The 16,174-nt window shown below is 40.2% G+C and overlaps 1 protein-coding gene across 3 annotated transcripts; it reads left to right on the top strand.

Annotated features, from left to right (window-relative positions):
- The first annotated feature begins 2 nt into the window (after nucleotides 1-2).
- COMMD8 (COMM domain containing 8) lies at nucleotides 3-6,668 on the top strand. 3 transcript variants are annotated; one of them, XM_030022503.2, is made up of 5 exons: nucleotides 3-119; nucleotides 1,292-1,447; nucleotides 2,478-2,630; nucleotides 4,335-4,490; nucleotides 6,183-6,668. In XM_030022503.2, exons 1-5 carry the CDS (start codon nucleotides 75-77, stop codon nucleotides 6,201-6,203), a joined length of 531 nt encoding a protein of 176 aa, XP_029878363.1. In that variant the 5' UTR covers nucleotides 3-74; the 3' UTR covers nucleotides 6,204-6,668. The 3 variants fall into 3 exon arrangements, with proteins under 3 accessions (XP_029878363.1, XP_029878356.1, XP_029878347.1); XM_030022487.2 differs by having other exon boundaries at nucleotides 58-191; XM_030022496.1 differs by lacking the exon at nucleotides 6,183-6,668 and having other exon boundaries at nucleotides 4,335-4,538.
- The last annotated feature ends 9,506 nt before the right edge of the window (nucleotides 6,669-16,174 follow it).

Genomic DNA, 16,174 nt, shown 5'->3' with positions numbered 1-16,174 from the left:
GGGGGTAAGCGCGTGCTCGCGACGCGCCGGGGCGGTCACGTGTCCGGCGAAGGCGTGGCGGGAAGGGCCGGGAAATGCTGCGGCTGCTGGAGAAGCTCCCGCCGGGACGGGCCCTGGAGGTGGGCTCCCCGCGCCCCCGGGCGGGCGGCACCGGGGCCTCTGAGGCAGGCGGAGCCGCGACCGCCGTGCCGGTCAGCAGCCTGCCTTCCTCCCCGCCCCACAGGGCGGCTGCTTCCCGTTAAGTCGGGGCCTCCGGGCCGCTGCCGCCGTGAAGCGAACTTGGGAGGGTGGGGGCGCGGCGGGAGCAGGCGCGTCCCGGTGCCGGTCCCGGTCCCGCTCGGGCGGCGTCGGGTAGCGGGCCCTCGGGGCTGGGAAGGGCGGTGTTCGCCGCGGGGAGGCCGAGGTGCCGCTCTCCGGCGCCTGTGAGGGAGGCCGGGCCCGTCGTCCGCCGGCCGCGCGGGGCTGCAGAGCGGTGCCGCTCGCCTCGCCGGGCCTCGGGCGGCTGCGCACCGCACCGCCCTCCCTCGCCGGCCTCTCTGGAACGAAGCCAAAAGCAGGGGCTCGGAACACGCCGGGGGTGCGCCCAGCGGGTCCCTCTGCGGTGGCTTTGCTATTGAACGATGGGAAATGGCCTTGAGCTCTTGCCAGCGCAAGTCTTCCGCCGTCTGAGGGCTGAGCGCTGTAAGCTGACGCTGAGGGCGATGGCCTGCGTGCGGGAGCTCTCGGCTGCTCCCAGAGAGGCTCCAGCGATTTCCAGTCGGTGAAGTACTGGACTGGCTGGATTTGCCTCACTACGGTGCTCAAAGAAGCCAGGGATATAGAAGAGCCTCAGTGCTAGAGGGCAGTGGTTTGGTTTGGGAGACTAGAGAGATCCGCAGGCACAGGCTTGGAGATCCAGCACTTTTGAGTTGTGCTTTGCATCCTGACAATCCCAGTGCAGAGATGCCTGAGGTGCCCTTTGGTGTGGCAGTGCTGCCGCTCAGCAGTACATTGTAGTTGTGCACAAAACTATTAAGTCCAAATATAAGTCAAAGGTGAATCTGAATCACATTTTGTTTTCGGTGGCTAAACCTAGTGAACTGAATTTGGGGAAGAGGGGAGGACAGTTCATATTCAGGGACTACCTCTTTATGACTTTTTAGAATGGTGCATGGGCTGCGCTCGGAGGAAGCATTGAGACAGTACCCAGTGAAGGGAGGGGTGATAACTGAGTTGCCTGATCAGTCTCATATCTGGTGTAGGTTAACTGTGATAGAATTATGTTCTTAAGTTATGTATCACGTTGTTTCAGTTCCTTCATAAAATAGTAGATGGCATATGTGGCCGTGCGTATCCTCGATATCAGGATTATGGCGGTATTTGGAGCTTGTCGGAGTGGATGGAGATTTTAGAAGCAACAATGACGTATTTCAAAACTGCAGTTGGCAAAAACATATCTGATGAAGAGGTAAGGGCACAACACTGATTGGGCTTGACTTTGAGAGATCGTACTGGACTGATTAGTCTTGTAGTTTATTTCGTCCTGAAGTACTTTTATAGTCTAGCATTTGAATAGTAGCAGACTAAGCCTAAATAGTTAGAAGGTGAGCAGCATTTAGAGAACACTGTGAAGACTTCTAAAAGAAAAAGTGAAATTGACACTTTTTTTTTTTTTTTTAAAATAGCACTGGGCAATACTTGTTAAAATACTGGTTTAGTCACTTAAATTGGTATCTTAAGTACCACCAAATTAAATCTGTTTTCGCTAAAATACTGTCATTACTGTTCATTAGCAATAAAACCAATTCACACTCTTGTTTGGCTTTCTTTGTTCATTACTACTGCACTGAAGTGTGTTAAAATATTGACTGTATGTAAGTAAAAAAAAAAAAAATTTAGACTGTGAATGGAGGACCATGTGGGACAGAGACATTCATTCAGGGCATTCAGGTTCAGGGCATTCTAATATGTATAAACTTTGCAAAAACTTGTTCCATTATCAGAAATCCTAGTTCTCATCTTTTACACATGGCTCATATTTTGCCTACCTGCTAGTAGCTAGATCAAAGAAAGATACTTGTGTAGCCATAGGAAAGTGCCTACATCAGTATGTCTGTTTCAGCTAATGTATTTTGTCTCTGCTCTTATGTTCAGAAACTTTCAGAGCTAAACCTGAGTTGTTTGTGTGTGTCATTTTTTGTCTTGATTTTAGGGTGGCACCTTAGATGCCACATAAAGCCTCCGTTCTCTGGTCTCTTTTAATTTAAATGACAAGAAAATTATTCTTTTCTTCATACGTTGCTGTGGTAAATACTGACTCTAACTATCAAATGTAGAGAGCTGCCAGTGAGGGCAGTATAAGAAAGGTGAGACTGTGGAGTCCAGTATAACAGCTATCTGGGTAGAAGCTTGCATATTTACAGAGCACAGCTATTACAGGTGGTACGTGTTATTTCTGTGGTTCATAGTTTAAGCAATCACAATTTTTATTTTTGTAGGCTGCTCAGCAGATAAATGAGTTAAATTCAAACTATCAAGAAGCAATCACAAAATGCCTAAAAGGCAGAAAGGAAGAAATCAGGAATGCGCTGGTGGAAAGAGTAAATGCAATCTCTTCTGCCCAGCTGCAAGATTTTGACTGGCAGTTAAAGGTGAGAGTGTTGTCTTAATGTTGTTTGAAAGAAGTGTTCCACAACACAGAAGTAACTATTGATATAATACCCTTAGGCCTGCTCATTCTGGAGCATCGTTCAATTTTTATAGGTATCAGAAAAGCACATTCATGATAAGACTGATCAAAGACTTGCCAGAAGTTTGCATAAACTGTAAAAGTAAAATTCTTCTTTTTTTCCTCCTTTTGAAGCTGCAACACCTAGCTCTTTCCTGAAAGGAGAATGAGCGTTATTCAGGAACACCTGAAAGTTTTGTATGCCATTACGATTTTGGGGGCCTGAATAGATGGTATTTTTACTCAAAGGAAGAAGGAGCATGTGTTTCCTTGGATTTTTAAAAAATTTTTTAGATTCCCATGGTAAACAATTAGTTAATAATTAGTTTGAAATCATTTATCTTTAGACTTATTTTGATAATAAGCCAGTGATAACTGTTGCCTCAAGTCAGATGATGCTTTGGGGTTACAAAGATGGCTGCTTTAAATTAAGCTCCATCAAAGACTTAACAACATTACTACACTGTTTATATTTTTAGTTAGTCCATGGGAGCTGTTAAACAGATTTGTAGAGCTGTTAAATAGTTTTCCATTTCACCAAGATTGTTAAATGCTTTGTGCAGCAAACAGCTTTGGAAATCAAAGAGCAATGCCCACAATAGACAAGATTTTAGAAGAGCAAATATGGCATCATAGTGTGCTTCAGATGAACTGATACTAGGGATTGATCTCTTGCTAACTGTATTTACTGCTGACAAAAATGTAAACTAGAGTTACATGAATTCTTGGTTTTTGTTTGTGGTTTCTTTTAACTTTTTCTTCTGGAGGATTTTTTGAGTTTCTATTTTGTGATACAAATTTCTGGTATGTGTCTGAACTATTGTGTTCATTTTGCTTTAAACCACTCCCCCCCCCCCGCCCCGTCCCCCTTGAGCTGGTTGTGATTTTTTTCACTTACTATAGTTGAAACTTACCAAGGACATTGTCTCTCCTCTGCTGTACCACATTCTGCTCTCTAAATAAATAAGGTAGGTGTGTACAATACTGACCTACAGTATTATCAACTGATCTTTGTTTTTAATGTATTTTAAAAGCCTTATTTATACTAGAGTGAGTATAATAGCAAACAAAAAAGAAAGCGCAGTTGGTGTGTAATTCTCTTCATCAATGTTTGTCAAATAGGATATCTGACAAACAGTGTTTGATCAGCTGTAGATAGAGTTGAAAACTGCACAAAGGTGTCCTCTTTCTCCCAACTGCCCCTTCTATAAGACCATTCTTACTTGTTGATTGTCAGAACTATTTGAATACAGTGACTTCAGAATTCATATACTTCACTTTTAGAGCCATGATCAAATGTATCCTTTCTTTTCACCTAGAACACAAAAATGTAGCAGCCCAGTAATTTTAACAAATTGATTAAACAAGTGTTTTGCTGTGAAGGGGGGGGTGTTAGTATTTCAGTATATTGTTGGTATTAACAAACAAGCAAAAATCCCAACAACAGGAAAAAAAAAAAGCAACCCCAGAAACTGCAGAGATGACTTGCGAGAAGTTAATTTTGTCATGTTGATGTTTCTTCTGGTGGTACATATTTAATATAAAGTGCAGATGTGATGGTATGAAGACTAAAAACTTAGTGGCTCCACCTTACACTTTGTTATTGTTGTTTTATCAATCTGCATAGCTTGCTCTCTCCAGTGACAAGATCTCCATGCTGCAAATGCCACTTGTCAATCTTGATTTGGATGTGAGAGAAAATGGTGAAATTAAACCAATTTCTATAGAGATGAATAAGGAAGAGTTGCAGAACCTACTAAATGCACTGGAAGCTGCTAATAAGGTAGCTTTTACTGATACCATCCTTTGTTCCTGACTTTTCATGTACCGAGTTTATTTTAACTGAAATTCTTTGTTCTGGATATCTTGCTGAAAACCCAAAGTAAATCATTCATTGGCAAAATGACTATAGAGTTACAGAAAGCCTTACATAAGGCAGACTATCTTGGATAGACTTTAGGGTTTTTTTAACACAGTTTAGTCAAGAATTTTTTAAAAATGTAATTAGAATCCTGATAAGCTTAATAGTCTGTTCAGACCGCCATTAAAATGTCTTGCGAGAATAGGTGGAGAAGCAAATGAAATGACAGCATCAGATGAGAGTTGATTTTGAAAGATGGGAGAGAACTCCAGTGTTCCCCCAGCTTCACAAAATGTCAGTGGCTGGGAACGCGTATGGGAGAGTTGTTTGGTTCAAATTGAGTGCTTTAATTTTCATGGCATAGTAAATCAGGAAGAAAGTTACAAAGATTCTAATATAGTAACCCAAGAAGAAAATTTCAAGTGAAACTTTATTTGGAGTGTCTCAGATTTCTTAATAGAAAAGACTAGAGGAAGTGAGGATTTGAAGAAAAATTGTTAGGGGAAGAAGTGTCATCTGACTTGCACCCAGGTGATAACTGCAAACCCTGAAGTCCCTCCTTATTCAGTTACTTTTCAGGATTACTTCTGGCTCTGTTATAAAGGAAAGTGGGATTTTTGTTGTTGTTGTTTTTTTTTTTTTTTTTTTAATCTGAAAATGTCTTCAAATATTTAAGTCTATTATCTGGGAGATGGGGTTCTCTGACATCTTGCAGGATGGATGTGAAAGAGTTGTATCAACAATGTTTTAGAAGTTAGCAGCTTCTAGTTGCTTCATAACATTTAGCAAGTAAGGTGTTTCTTTACATGTTTTATGTAATGTTATGATGCTATAGCTGGAATCTGTAGACCAACGTTTAGAAAAAATCTTCATCAATATGTAACAATTGAAAATAATGGATTTATAGCTCATAGAGTTAAATACTGTTGTAACAGTGCTGTTAGTATTTTGAATTTAAAAACACACTAAGTTTATGTCTACCAGTTGCTTTAATGAGGCTGTGAGACCTCTGAGTAACTATGCAGTTCCCAGTGAGAAAAATGCATTAGTCCAGATACAGGTGATGCTCTCATGAAATGAGAGCCCTTAACAGCTTGCTTTCCCCTGGATTTTTCCCTCCAAAACTAAATATAAAAATAGTAGCTTGTGATTAACTCTACACTATGCAAACAAGGATTCTTCCGGGACAGACTCCAGCAGTCTTCACAATCCTTTTGTTCTGCTTCAAGATCTGTATGGAAGCTGTGGGATGCTGTCATCTCCTTACTCAGTTTTATGTGTGTACAAGGAGGAATTCACTCCAGAAATGGTCCCTCGGTTCCACTTTGTGTGGAAGTAATCTCACTGGACCTGGAAATTACCATTCTACTTTTTGATTACAGGGAGCTGAGAAATGGTTTGTGTGCAGTAAGTGCTAAAGAACATTATTGGAAGTGACAGTCATGTGAGGTTGTAAAAGAGAACTGAGAGAGATACGGTGTATTTTCCAGAGGAAAGACATGTTTATATGCTTGCATATTATACTGTAACAGAAAGCAAAAAGCTGTATTTCCTAGACTGCATAACTTTTGGTCTCATCCAACTTTAATGTCATTCCTTTTCTCCTTTATGAAGGTTGTCTTGCAACTGAAATGATGGAATTCAGATCATCGACAGTGTCTGCTGGCAATGGCTCCCCAATTGACTTGTGGGGACAGGGGGAGAAATGTTCTCTGCAAAGTCAAAAACTGTTGATACTGTAAAATACTGAAGTGAGGAGGCCATTACGACTTGTGACCAAATAAACTACTAATCCTTTGATGAAAATAATAAAATCTTGTATCTGACCAAAAATATAAAAATCCAATGTACAGTTGCTTTTACTACTAAAGATTTATAGAACTATGGAAAAGTATCTCTTACGTGTGCCATATTTGTTTTGATTAAACTTTGGCAGTGACTGCACAGGTGCCTGCTAAAACTAAGGTGTCTTACTTGCATAATATGTTATCCTTATCTAAGGTGCCATGATAATGAAGAACATGACAGTACTTGTAGCATTAATGTATTTATATTTGTAAATAGTAAATAAACACTTGACTTTGTGTGTGAATAATTGCAGTAAGTTGTTTCTTGATTTATTAATCAGTAAACTCAGAATCCTTTTAGATGTTGGGAAAAATCAGCTTTACAAGCAAAAGCAGTATAGAATCACAAAATGTTTGAGGTTGGAAGGGGCTGCTGGAGGTCATGTTGTCCAACCCCCCTGCTCAAGGAGGGCCACCTAGAGCAGGCTGCACAAGACCCTGTTGAGATCGGTTTTGAGTGTCTCCCAAGGATGTTGGCAACCTGTTCCAGTATTCGGAAGTTGAGGAAGAAGCACTGGGGCTTTACTCAGAGTAAAGTTTGGGGTTTTAGATACAAAACCCAAGCTTAGTTGATGGCTTTTCACTTAAATATATCAATGTTTTCAGAAGGAGGTGCAGTGCTGGAGAGGAGCTGACCTACATAGACTGTGAAAAGGCTATTCCCAGCCCACATAATGGAGCACAGAACTGGTGAAGTGTAGTCTAAATCTTTCTGAAAGCGGATTGGGTTTTGGTCATAGTATGTAACAAGTTAGAAGCTGTAACACTAGACAAGCATACACCAGGAATCTTTATGGTTTTTACTATTTGTTAAACCATTTTTCCATACGTAAAGAACAAATTGTCTGTAATGCTTATCTAAATACTAATGTGTACTCCTCCGTGTGTGTGTATATGCACGTTTTGTATATATAAAAACATATAAAAAGGCGAAGTGTTGATCACTTACCATCTTCATAGTTTCAGAATCAGGGGTCTTGGGTTTCTTCTGCTGTATTTTGTTGTGCCATAGGTTTTCATATAACCAAAGTGTAAAAATAATGCATCTGTACAAAAAATTGGACTTCAGAGGACTGGTCAGGAAGAGGAGGAGGAGAAGAAGCTCTCTTGTAGAAAGGCCCCTATGAAAAGGATTTTAGTAGGCTTCATGAAGGGTAACCTAAATATATGTTTCTAATACTAAAACTAGCATAGAAGTCTTGTGGGTCAGAGAATATTAAAAAAAATGTATGTGTGTCTATAAAATGTAGTCTGTTGCCCTTTTATTTGGTACTGGTCCATTTAGTCAGATGTGCATGTAGTTCATTGTCAGCAATTCAAGAAAGAGAAAAAGTGGAGGCGGGAGTTAAGAGTTGTAAGAATGAAAGACTGGAAAATATATCTTACAATGAAAGGACTGCAATCTCTTTAACAGATATGGCTTGATCATAGTCTTGAATATTTATAAGCAACAGAAATGCGATAATGGATCAGATAACAGATAAAGACCTTGCATCAGTGGTACCAAATTCAAGCTAAAAAATTCAGACTGGAATTGATACTTGTTTAGCTTTATAAAAAATCTGGAAAGAGTTGCTGCAGTTTGTCCAGTAGTCTGTTCAGGAGAATGCTATTTTTTAACTGAGTTTAATGAATAAATTGGTCAGGCCTATTCATAGGTATATTTGTCTTGACTCCACTTTTCCCTTTTCCTCTAGAACTAGTTGCTTTATAGAAGAATGAATACACTGCTTTGATATGGCCCTGTGTGCTTAAGTGGTTTATGGATTGTATGATGCATACTGAAGGTGTAATTCTGCTGTAGCTTTCATTATACTGTGATAGCGTATGATGCTAAAAGGCTTTTGTAGAGAAAAGAGGCTTAATTTTTGGTGACTGATTTTTAACTGATTTTTATTGTTGGCACGCTTTTTTTATCCTGACAACTATTCCTTCTATTTACAGTAGCTAGTAGTATATTTCATATGAGTGTATGCTATCACTGTTGAGTTTGGGATGTCATTTGGATAGAAGATACTTGTGTGATGGTCCATTTTTACAATTTATAGATGTACTGTAAACACATTTAAGAAAGCAGATACCTAGAAGGTCTGTACTTCAAAGAATATGAAAGTGGATATTTTAAACTTATTTAGCAGTATGTTGCTGAAGAGACTTTTTATGTTGCTACCTCTTAGGTTTCAAAGATCAGTTGTTCAAAAATACAGTGCATTCTTCAAAATAAAGCTATCTGTTTTCTCAACAATAAAAGGCCACAGATGATAACTTCCATTTTTACGTTCAACCTATGAAACTCCTGTTGGAAAATCTGCCACATATCTAGCTGTCAAAGCAATTTTTTTTAAATGTAGATGCTATTTAAAAATACTACTTTTTCTTAGTAATAGAGACTTAAAGTTTACATAGTTTCATTTTAAATGTTATAGTAAGTTATGTAAAAATGGATTTATAATTACTCTTAAGGGTATGTGGTGATGTTTCACCTTTAGTATCATCCTATATTTGTCCTGTCCTGTCCTTTACTGCAGCACTGAACAGGAAAGGCTGAAGAATCATTTTTCAATTATTTTTTGCTTTAAAAAAAAAAAGACAGGACAGTTTCTGTTATGATGTGACAGTAATAAATGTGCAATGAGCTGCTTTTTTGTGGGTGTTAGACTTTATTGAAAGTCTGATTATTGTTTATATAACCATCAAAACGATGTTTTTGACAGGGGACATAGCAACAGTCACGTGAATGGCTAGAGATCGAGAGAAGCACCTGTTGACCAGCAGTTGAGAACCAGCAGCTAAATTAGTTGTCATGGAATTGCATTTGAAACGTGCATCCTGACCTTACATCCCTACAGAGACATGAACTGTTCTCGTAAGGCATATAACAGCCTCCAGTAAATGGAAAGGAAAAGGACTAAAAGGAATGGAGAAGAGAGCTTGCTGCTTTGTATCATCTATCAGAAAATGGTTTCATTCTGTCTCTGCTCTGAGAAGTAGGTACTTTTGGAGCAAGCAAGGTCTCCAGTTGTGACAGATAAGGCGTTTGTAGAGACTGTACCAGGCCAAATGGATGCAAAAAGCTAGAGATTCCACAAAACCCATTATATTGGTGTCAGCTTCAGCGTACACTTCGATGAATACAGGTAGACATGAAAAGGTAGTGAATAGGAAAAACGTACACGTGACGGAAGCATCTAAAACAAGCTCATGTGGCCAGGAGCATACCTGTCAAGTATGCCCGGCCATGCTCCCTTCCAGGCTGAAGAACGGGAGGTTAGGTAAGGAAGTTGCATTTCCACACAGAGGTTTTCATACAGCGCAGAGCACTGCAGTGCATGTCACAGCCCCTGGAGGATCTGTATGCTGGGACCGGAGTAAAATACAAGAACTGCACCAGTAACAAAAGCTGTGGAGGGGCTGTGATGTGGGGAGCATCACTCGCAAAGCCACTTGAGTGTGTGACTAAGGGGAGCATCGGGGAAATCTTCTGAAGGCATAGGAATTAGACCAAAGGTGCAGGAGTTTAAAGAGATGCCATTAACATCAAATAACTTTTAATTTTGTCCTTGCCTATCCGTTCACTTTGGCCATATCCATATTTTTATGTGTTCTTCCAGGCCTGAGCTCTTTCTTATTAGCTGGTTATGGTAAGCTGAATGGCTTTGATGTTTGTGCATCCCACCATGCTAACTTGTAACAGTTGTTCCCAGGTGATGCTGCTGCTTTTGTCCTGTTTCAGGGACATGTGTTCATATTCTCCTAGTGTTTGCCCCTGCAGAGCAGCTCACTTCTGGGTCCTGTGGTTGCGTGGGCGAAAAAAAGGAAAACAACCATCATAAATAAACTGGTGAAACCTCTGTGGTTTGGCAGGTACTTTGCACAGACCTTTCACGCATGTATAAGGCCAGATATACAATTTTGTACAGTAGGCTCTTTGAACCAAAAGTCCTGATGAAAATAGTACATATAATGGACACACTGTATGAAGTTTTCATTTCAACACGTAAAATGCACTTACAGCAATTCGAATTCCATAAACAGACCTGCAATTTGAATCGGAAAATGCAGCATATCTTGATACAAAATATAAAAGTGAATTATAAAAATAATCTTACTTGCCCTCCATTGGCATTCATTGCACTTCGCTCCATTTCATAGAAATCTTCCATTGATTTCAGAAAAATCATGGGGTTTTTGATCAATCATTTCAGCTTTGACCTTGGCACACTAAAGTGAATTAGAATAGGATTTGAGCAGCAAACTGTCGGTATGGAAGTGACTACTGTAATAAAACTGCTTTTGCAACAATGCAATTGTGTATGTCAAGAAGCTGTGTTTTTAAAAGATCTACATAAGCATGTAGGACATTTCTGAGTTCTGGAGCAAGCCTTTCTGACAACAAGCATGCTGAAACACAATTATGCTTTTATCTGAAAGATGGTTTTAAGAACCAGTAACACCTTGTCCCAAAGTATGCACACTTTGCTGTCATTTTGAGTTGTGAATTAATATTTATAATGAAGTATTAGCAATAAAGGGATTTTTACTTTTCTGGTACCGGAGAATGCTTTCATAAGTGCATCAAGGTAGTTTATAAAGTTTTTTACTTCTTTAAATCCACCTTAATTACATTTGGCAGTATACTACACGTCCGTCTGTAAATTTATAGTTTATACTTACTTCAGGAACTCTCCAGAAAGACCAAAAGGCCACTACCAAAACATAGAAAAGCAGGAAAATCTCACAAAGATTCATCCTTTGGACCTTTACAAGCCTGTGTGGGTCACATCATCAGGCTACTCTGTGGAGAGGTCATTGCAGGAGCAGAACCTGGTGTTTTAAGCTGGTTTGTGGAGGATATACTGGATGTTCAACCCTTCACATTGTCCATGGCTGGGAATTTTACTCAAAGGTACTCTTCATAGGTGCTGGCACCAGCAGGAGTCCTACATAGAGAAGGCTCTGGCTGTTTTTTAGCATCAGGTTACTAAGATAATTTAGCTGGTAGAGTAATGAAAGGCTGGAAGGTGTGGAGATTTTTCTGACCGGGAACTACTACAGGTCCACAGGGACTGCTTTGGTGGTGGACTGTCTGGGGGGGAGGGTTCGTAGCATCATATAGATTAAATAACTTTTTTTTGATGGCTACAGTAAAAAGGAATTTTGTTTCTTGGGAATACAGAGGTTTTGGATCTCCCATATTTCTGTAGATACTGATTTAGATGGGAGCCAGAGGAAGCGTTGGATGATCTGACAAGAACTGCTATTAACTGCCTTTGTAAAACCCAATCTTGAATTCTTTACCTATGCCAAAATCTCATTCAGCTCTTTATTGAAATGATGATTTGCCAGCTTTGTTTTGTAAAGCTGCTGTTTGCTGCAGCACACAATATTCAAAGTTAGTTACCTCTGAAAATCTAAAAAAATCAGGTAATATGTTTTCAGCTAGATCAAAACAGCAAATGACATTTCAGAGACAGGAACAAGGAAACTGGTATGTTCACAGATACAAACAAGGTTGCTGATGCTCTCACTGAAATGCATAGTGTGCCAAAGGAAACCATCTTTATGAACATTTTTGGTGGTGTGATTGATATTTTATACTTTCATGTGAGATTGTGCGGATACCAACAGCCAGTGATGAGTTAAAAGATGTCTTTTAACATCTGCCATTGCATTACATTTGCTATGTAATTATTTTAGCTCCTCATTGGTAATGATACTCAAATGCAGTTGGATTTTGCCAAGAATAAACGTGTAAAAGAATGACTACTAGGCCATTTCTTAGACTGGAACCAGCACAAGACAAGAAGTGATGTTTTTATAACACTTGGAGACTCAAAATTACTTATAAAATAATTAAAAAATAAACACACCAAGGAGCCGGACAACATAATTAGAGTTTACTCTGCACTCCAGACAGTAAGTAGACCAAAGTCACCTGGTCTTTCTTTAAGAAATGCCAGATTTCTCATTTGTCTCTTATTTTTTTCACCCTGTGCATATACATTTTGGTATCATTACGCTGAAATTCAATATTCTTCTGTGATCTCCTGCCTTTTTTGGGCTCCAGGGTGGATGCCCATGGGGGTAGGAAGAAACACACTTGTAAAATCACAGATGTGGGTTTTTATGCTTTGCAATGCAGAAACCATCTAAAAATATTTTTGCACAGAACAGGTATAACACAGCCCTTTTTTTGACTACTAGTCCCAAGGCAGTGTTAGCAACACATCCTCAGTATGTGGGAATTATGAGAAGGGGCAGAGGTTCATTGGTGATGGGAAACAAAAGCAGCTGGTGGAACGTGGTCCCCAGCCCTGCATGACTTTCCTCATGATTTATCTCAAGAAATCCTCTACTTGCAGTACAAGGGGATGGAACATTTTCTATAAGGGTGAACAAGGTGAACCAGCAGATGACTCTGAAATGGCAAATTCTGTGCTGTTCAGTGGTAGCATAAAGCACAGGAATGTTGTCAGAAATATGCCTATGATATTGAAAATACTATTTTTTGTGATTAATGAGGTTGGAGTTCATCGAGTCCCTTTCTGCTAGAGAAGAGGGGTGGATTAACATAAACTTTGTCCTCTGCTCAGCTAGCTTCTTTGCTGAAACTTGTAAGAATGTAGTATCTCATAGATCCTTACTGTTCTGTTATCTTTTGGTTGAAATTACCAATGGATTCAAATATTATTGGGAGACTCCCAGGTAAGCACACAAACGTACACACTCAGGGACAGTAGAAGCTCATATCCTTGGGAAACCTAGCTGAAAAGGAGTTCCAGTACAAATTGCATGAGACAACTGCACAAATTTTAAGGGGGTTTAGCTGAAATCTAATTAGCAATAGGACCTTATCTATGCTGATCTTAAGTCTGCTTCCTAAGGGCAGGCAAAATAACTACTGAAGTACAACGGTGAAGGAGCTTAGCATTACAGCATTATTCACCTTTATTGCTTAAAGCCAGCCAAATGACTCCAACTAATTGATGGGAAAAGGTTGTGTTTCTTTTGTACTCACTAATTCCTAGCTCTGGATGGCAATGTACATGAGTTACCCATAAATAGCCACATTTTTTCCATCTTGTGCCTCTAATAACCACTGCCTTTTGCTTGCTGCCAAGCTATTGCTCTCAAGTGAGAAATGTTTTCTTCTGCTTTTTTTCTAAAAGTAGTGGAAAGACTGTAGGTTATACACTCTATACCCAAGTTTGGTTTTAATTCTCTCTTGAAGCTTTGAAAGAGGCTTAATTTAAATCCAATGTGCCTTGCAAGATTGTATGCCAAGTTCTGTTTTCTTTACCAGAGTCAGTGGTTAAATGTGTGGATAGGAGCTCAGTGGGAGGCAGAAGATGCTGGCTCTGGGCTGAGATTTTGCCAGCCTGCAGTAAGTGGCTCTTGCCTCTGTATGTGGTGGGGTTATTAGCCCCTGCTGCAAAATTTTGTGCCAAGAGCTGGCAGCTGTTTTCTCACTCAAGATCGTGGCTTCCAGCTCTTGACGCAGCCAGGCCTTGCTGTGTGCCATTCAAAACTGGCAGCAGGGCTGGGGTCTGTATCGGTGGCATGTGCTGAAGGACTCCTGATGCACGAGGGTGGGCCCTGCTATTTTGGAATATGCCATTCTGAAGGAGTTTTGCATTTGCACTGCTCTTGGTTTGTTAATGGCCCTTCCTCTGCTCCATACCCTTTTTTTTTTTTTGCTTGGAACTGTACGATGTAACTGCTTTTAGCCCATGTGCCTGACATCTGTGCATGAAGTAGCTGGATGATCCATAAGCTAGAAACTGTGTATGCAGATGCTTGGAGTCTACAAGACAAAATGCTGAAGATCAGTAAAGCTGATCTCTGCTCTTGTAATAGAAGGCAAAGGATCCTTTTATTTAACCTAAATTCTTGTTTCAATGCCACGTTGGATGTTGGCTCTTCCTAAATGTCCACTGTAGCTGTAAGGAGGGGTTGTAAAGTCTCCGCACCACTGGAACAGCTGGTTCCAGTGTTGGTTAAATTACTGACCTCTTGTCTGTCTATGAATATCTTTGGGAAATCAGGTAATGCAAAAACATGGGTCACTGACTGTTGTTTTTCACAGAGTATTTTATGCTACAAATCTGCAGAATGTATTGCTTGCTTTGAATATTTTTCCGTGTATAACCACAAAGCTGGCAAGTTCACTGGCTCATGGACTTACTCTCTCTGTTTGTAAAGTCCGGTGCCAGTTCATTGAATTCAAAACTGTTTAATGGGGTTTGTGTTTGGAATGGACAGCACATACAGCCCTACTGCTGTCTCCCTCCTGGGGGTATTTTTTGCAGTTATGGAAAGTTCAGTTTGCTTAGCATGCAAGCCTTCCATATGTTCTGCATTTTATTTATTTTATGATGCCAAAATATTGTTGTTAGTTTCCACTATAATATTCTTATCTAAACATTTTTTAAATTTAACTAAAAAATTAATCAAAATGTCCCATGTGGGATGATATGTGGCAGTTCTTATTTTGGTTGCTGATATGATGCAAGTGTTGAAAAATTATTTGGAGTTGGTTTAGGGTGGGGATAGGCATACAAGTTGTAGCCTATTCAGAAGAGCCATTTGGCTGAATTAATATTTGTCCTGAATCACCTCAGGTTGTACCCAGTGGCTGATTAATCTGGTAAAATTGTGCAACTCTTTAATAGGTTGGAGGTTAAAGGTTGCAGCTGAAGAGACCACATTTGTGCTCCATTGAACTTGGGATGAGACTGGGACACTGAAGCCCACAGAAAAACTGATAATCTCAAGGACCCCCCTAGATTAGCAATGCCAAATGCCTGTTTTGCAGCCTTATATTTTTTGTAATGAGTAAATTAAACCTATTCCCTTTCTTGTTTGGTGATTTGTCATTCCAGACCCTTTCTGCAGAAGCCTTCTGCACAAACAAAGGGAAGAGGAAGCAGGTCCTGATCTGTTAGGAGGTCCAGGTCTTGCAGGATGTGACAAACATTAACATGTAGGAGTGTTTAATGTATTATTACATTCTGATTAAACAGTTGTAATGTCAGCTGGCCATAAGGTCATCAGCTGACCTTACTGCCAGGCAATGAGGAACTGGTGAAGAAGCTTTCCGCATTACTCATTTGTATTCCCTACTAACTCCTAACTGTGGGTACTGCTGCCTACTGTCCTGATCAATGTTTCTTTCTGTACCAGCTTCGATAACATTATTGATAACAATCACCTCGGTACCTACATAGACTCTCTTGTATATCTTGACTCTCCTAAAAGTATGAAACACTTTTGATACAAAACAAAATTTAACTGATAATAGTTCTGTTTCAATAAAATACTATGTTAGGCACCATAGTGTAAACACTGTTAGGAAAAAACTGGCAATAGAGAAGGGAAATGGATTGGATACAGATAGGAGGTGACTGACCTATTGCTTCTCAGTTGCACGGACCTTGCTAGCACTTCACCTGTGGCTCCTTCGCTGGAGTTGTGTCAAGCGATAAGCAGCTGGGTGGGGAGAGGCAAGTCCTCAGGAGCAGTGTACCCAATATCACCAGCATGTTGTTAAGACTCAGCCGTATCTCCTATTCCTCAGCAGAGTAAGGAAATCTGTAGGAAACTGTGTGCAGAACTCTCCTCAGATCTGTTCCAAGACATCTGCCAACGTTTGGGAGATTGTGTTGCAATTACCAGCCACAGGAAACCTGGGAGTCAAGAAAAGTGGCCACTCTTGGGCTGGGGTATCCCTCGGTAGTTGCTTCCAGGAATGAACACGTG

The sequence above is a fragment of the Aquila chrysaetos genome, chromosome 1 (genome assembly GCF_900496995.4).
Source record: "Aquila chrysaetos chrysaetos chromosome 1, bAquChr1.4, whole genome shotgun sequence".
Taxonomy (NCBI): domain Eukaryota; kingdom Metazoa; phylum Chordata; class Aves; order Accipitriformes; family Accipitridae; genus Aquila; species Aquila chrysaetos.
This window is presented reverse-complemented; position numbering and strand designations above follow the sequence as displayed.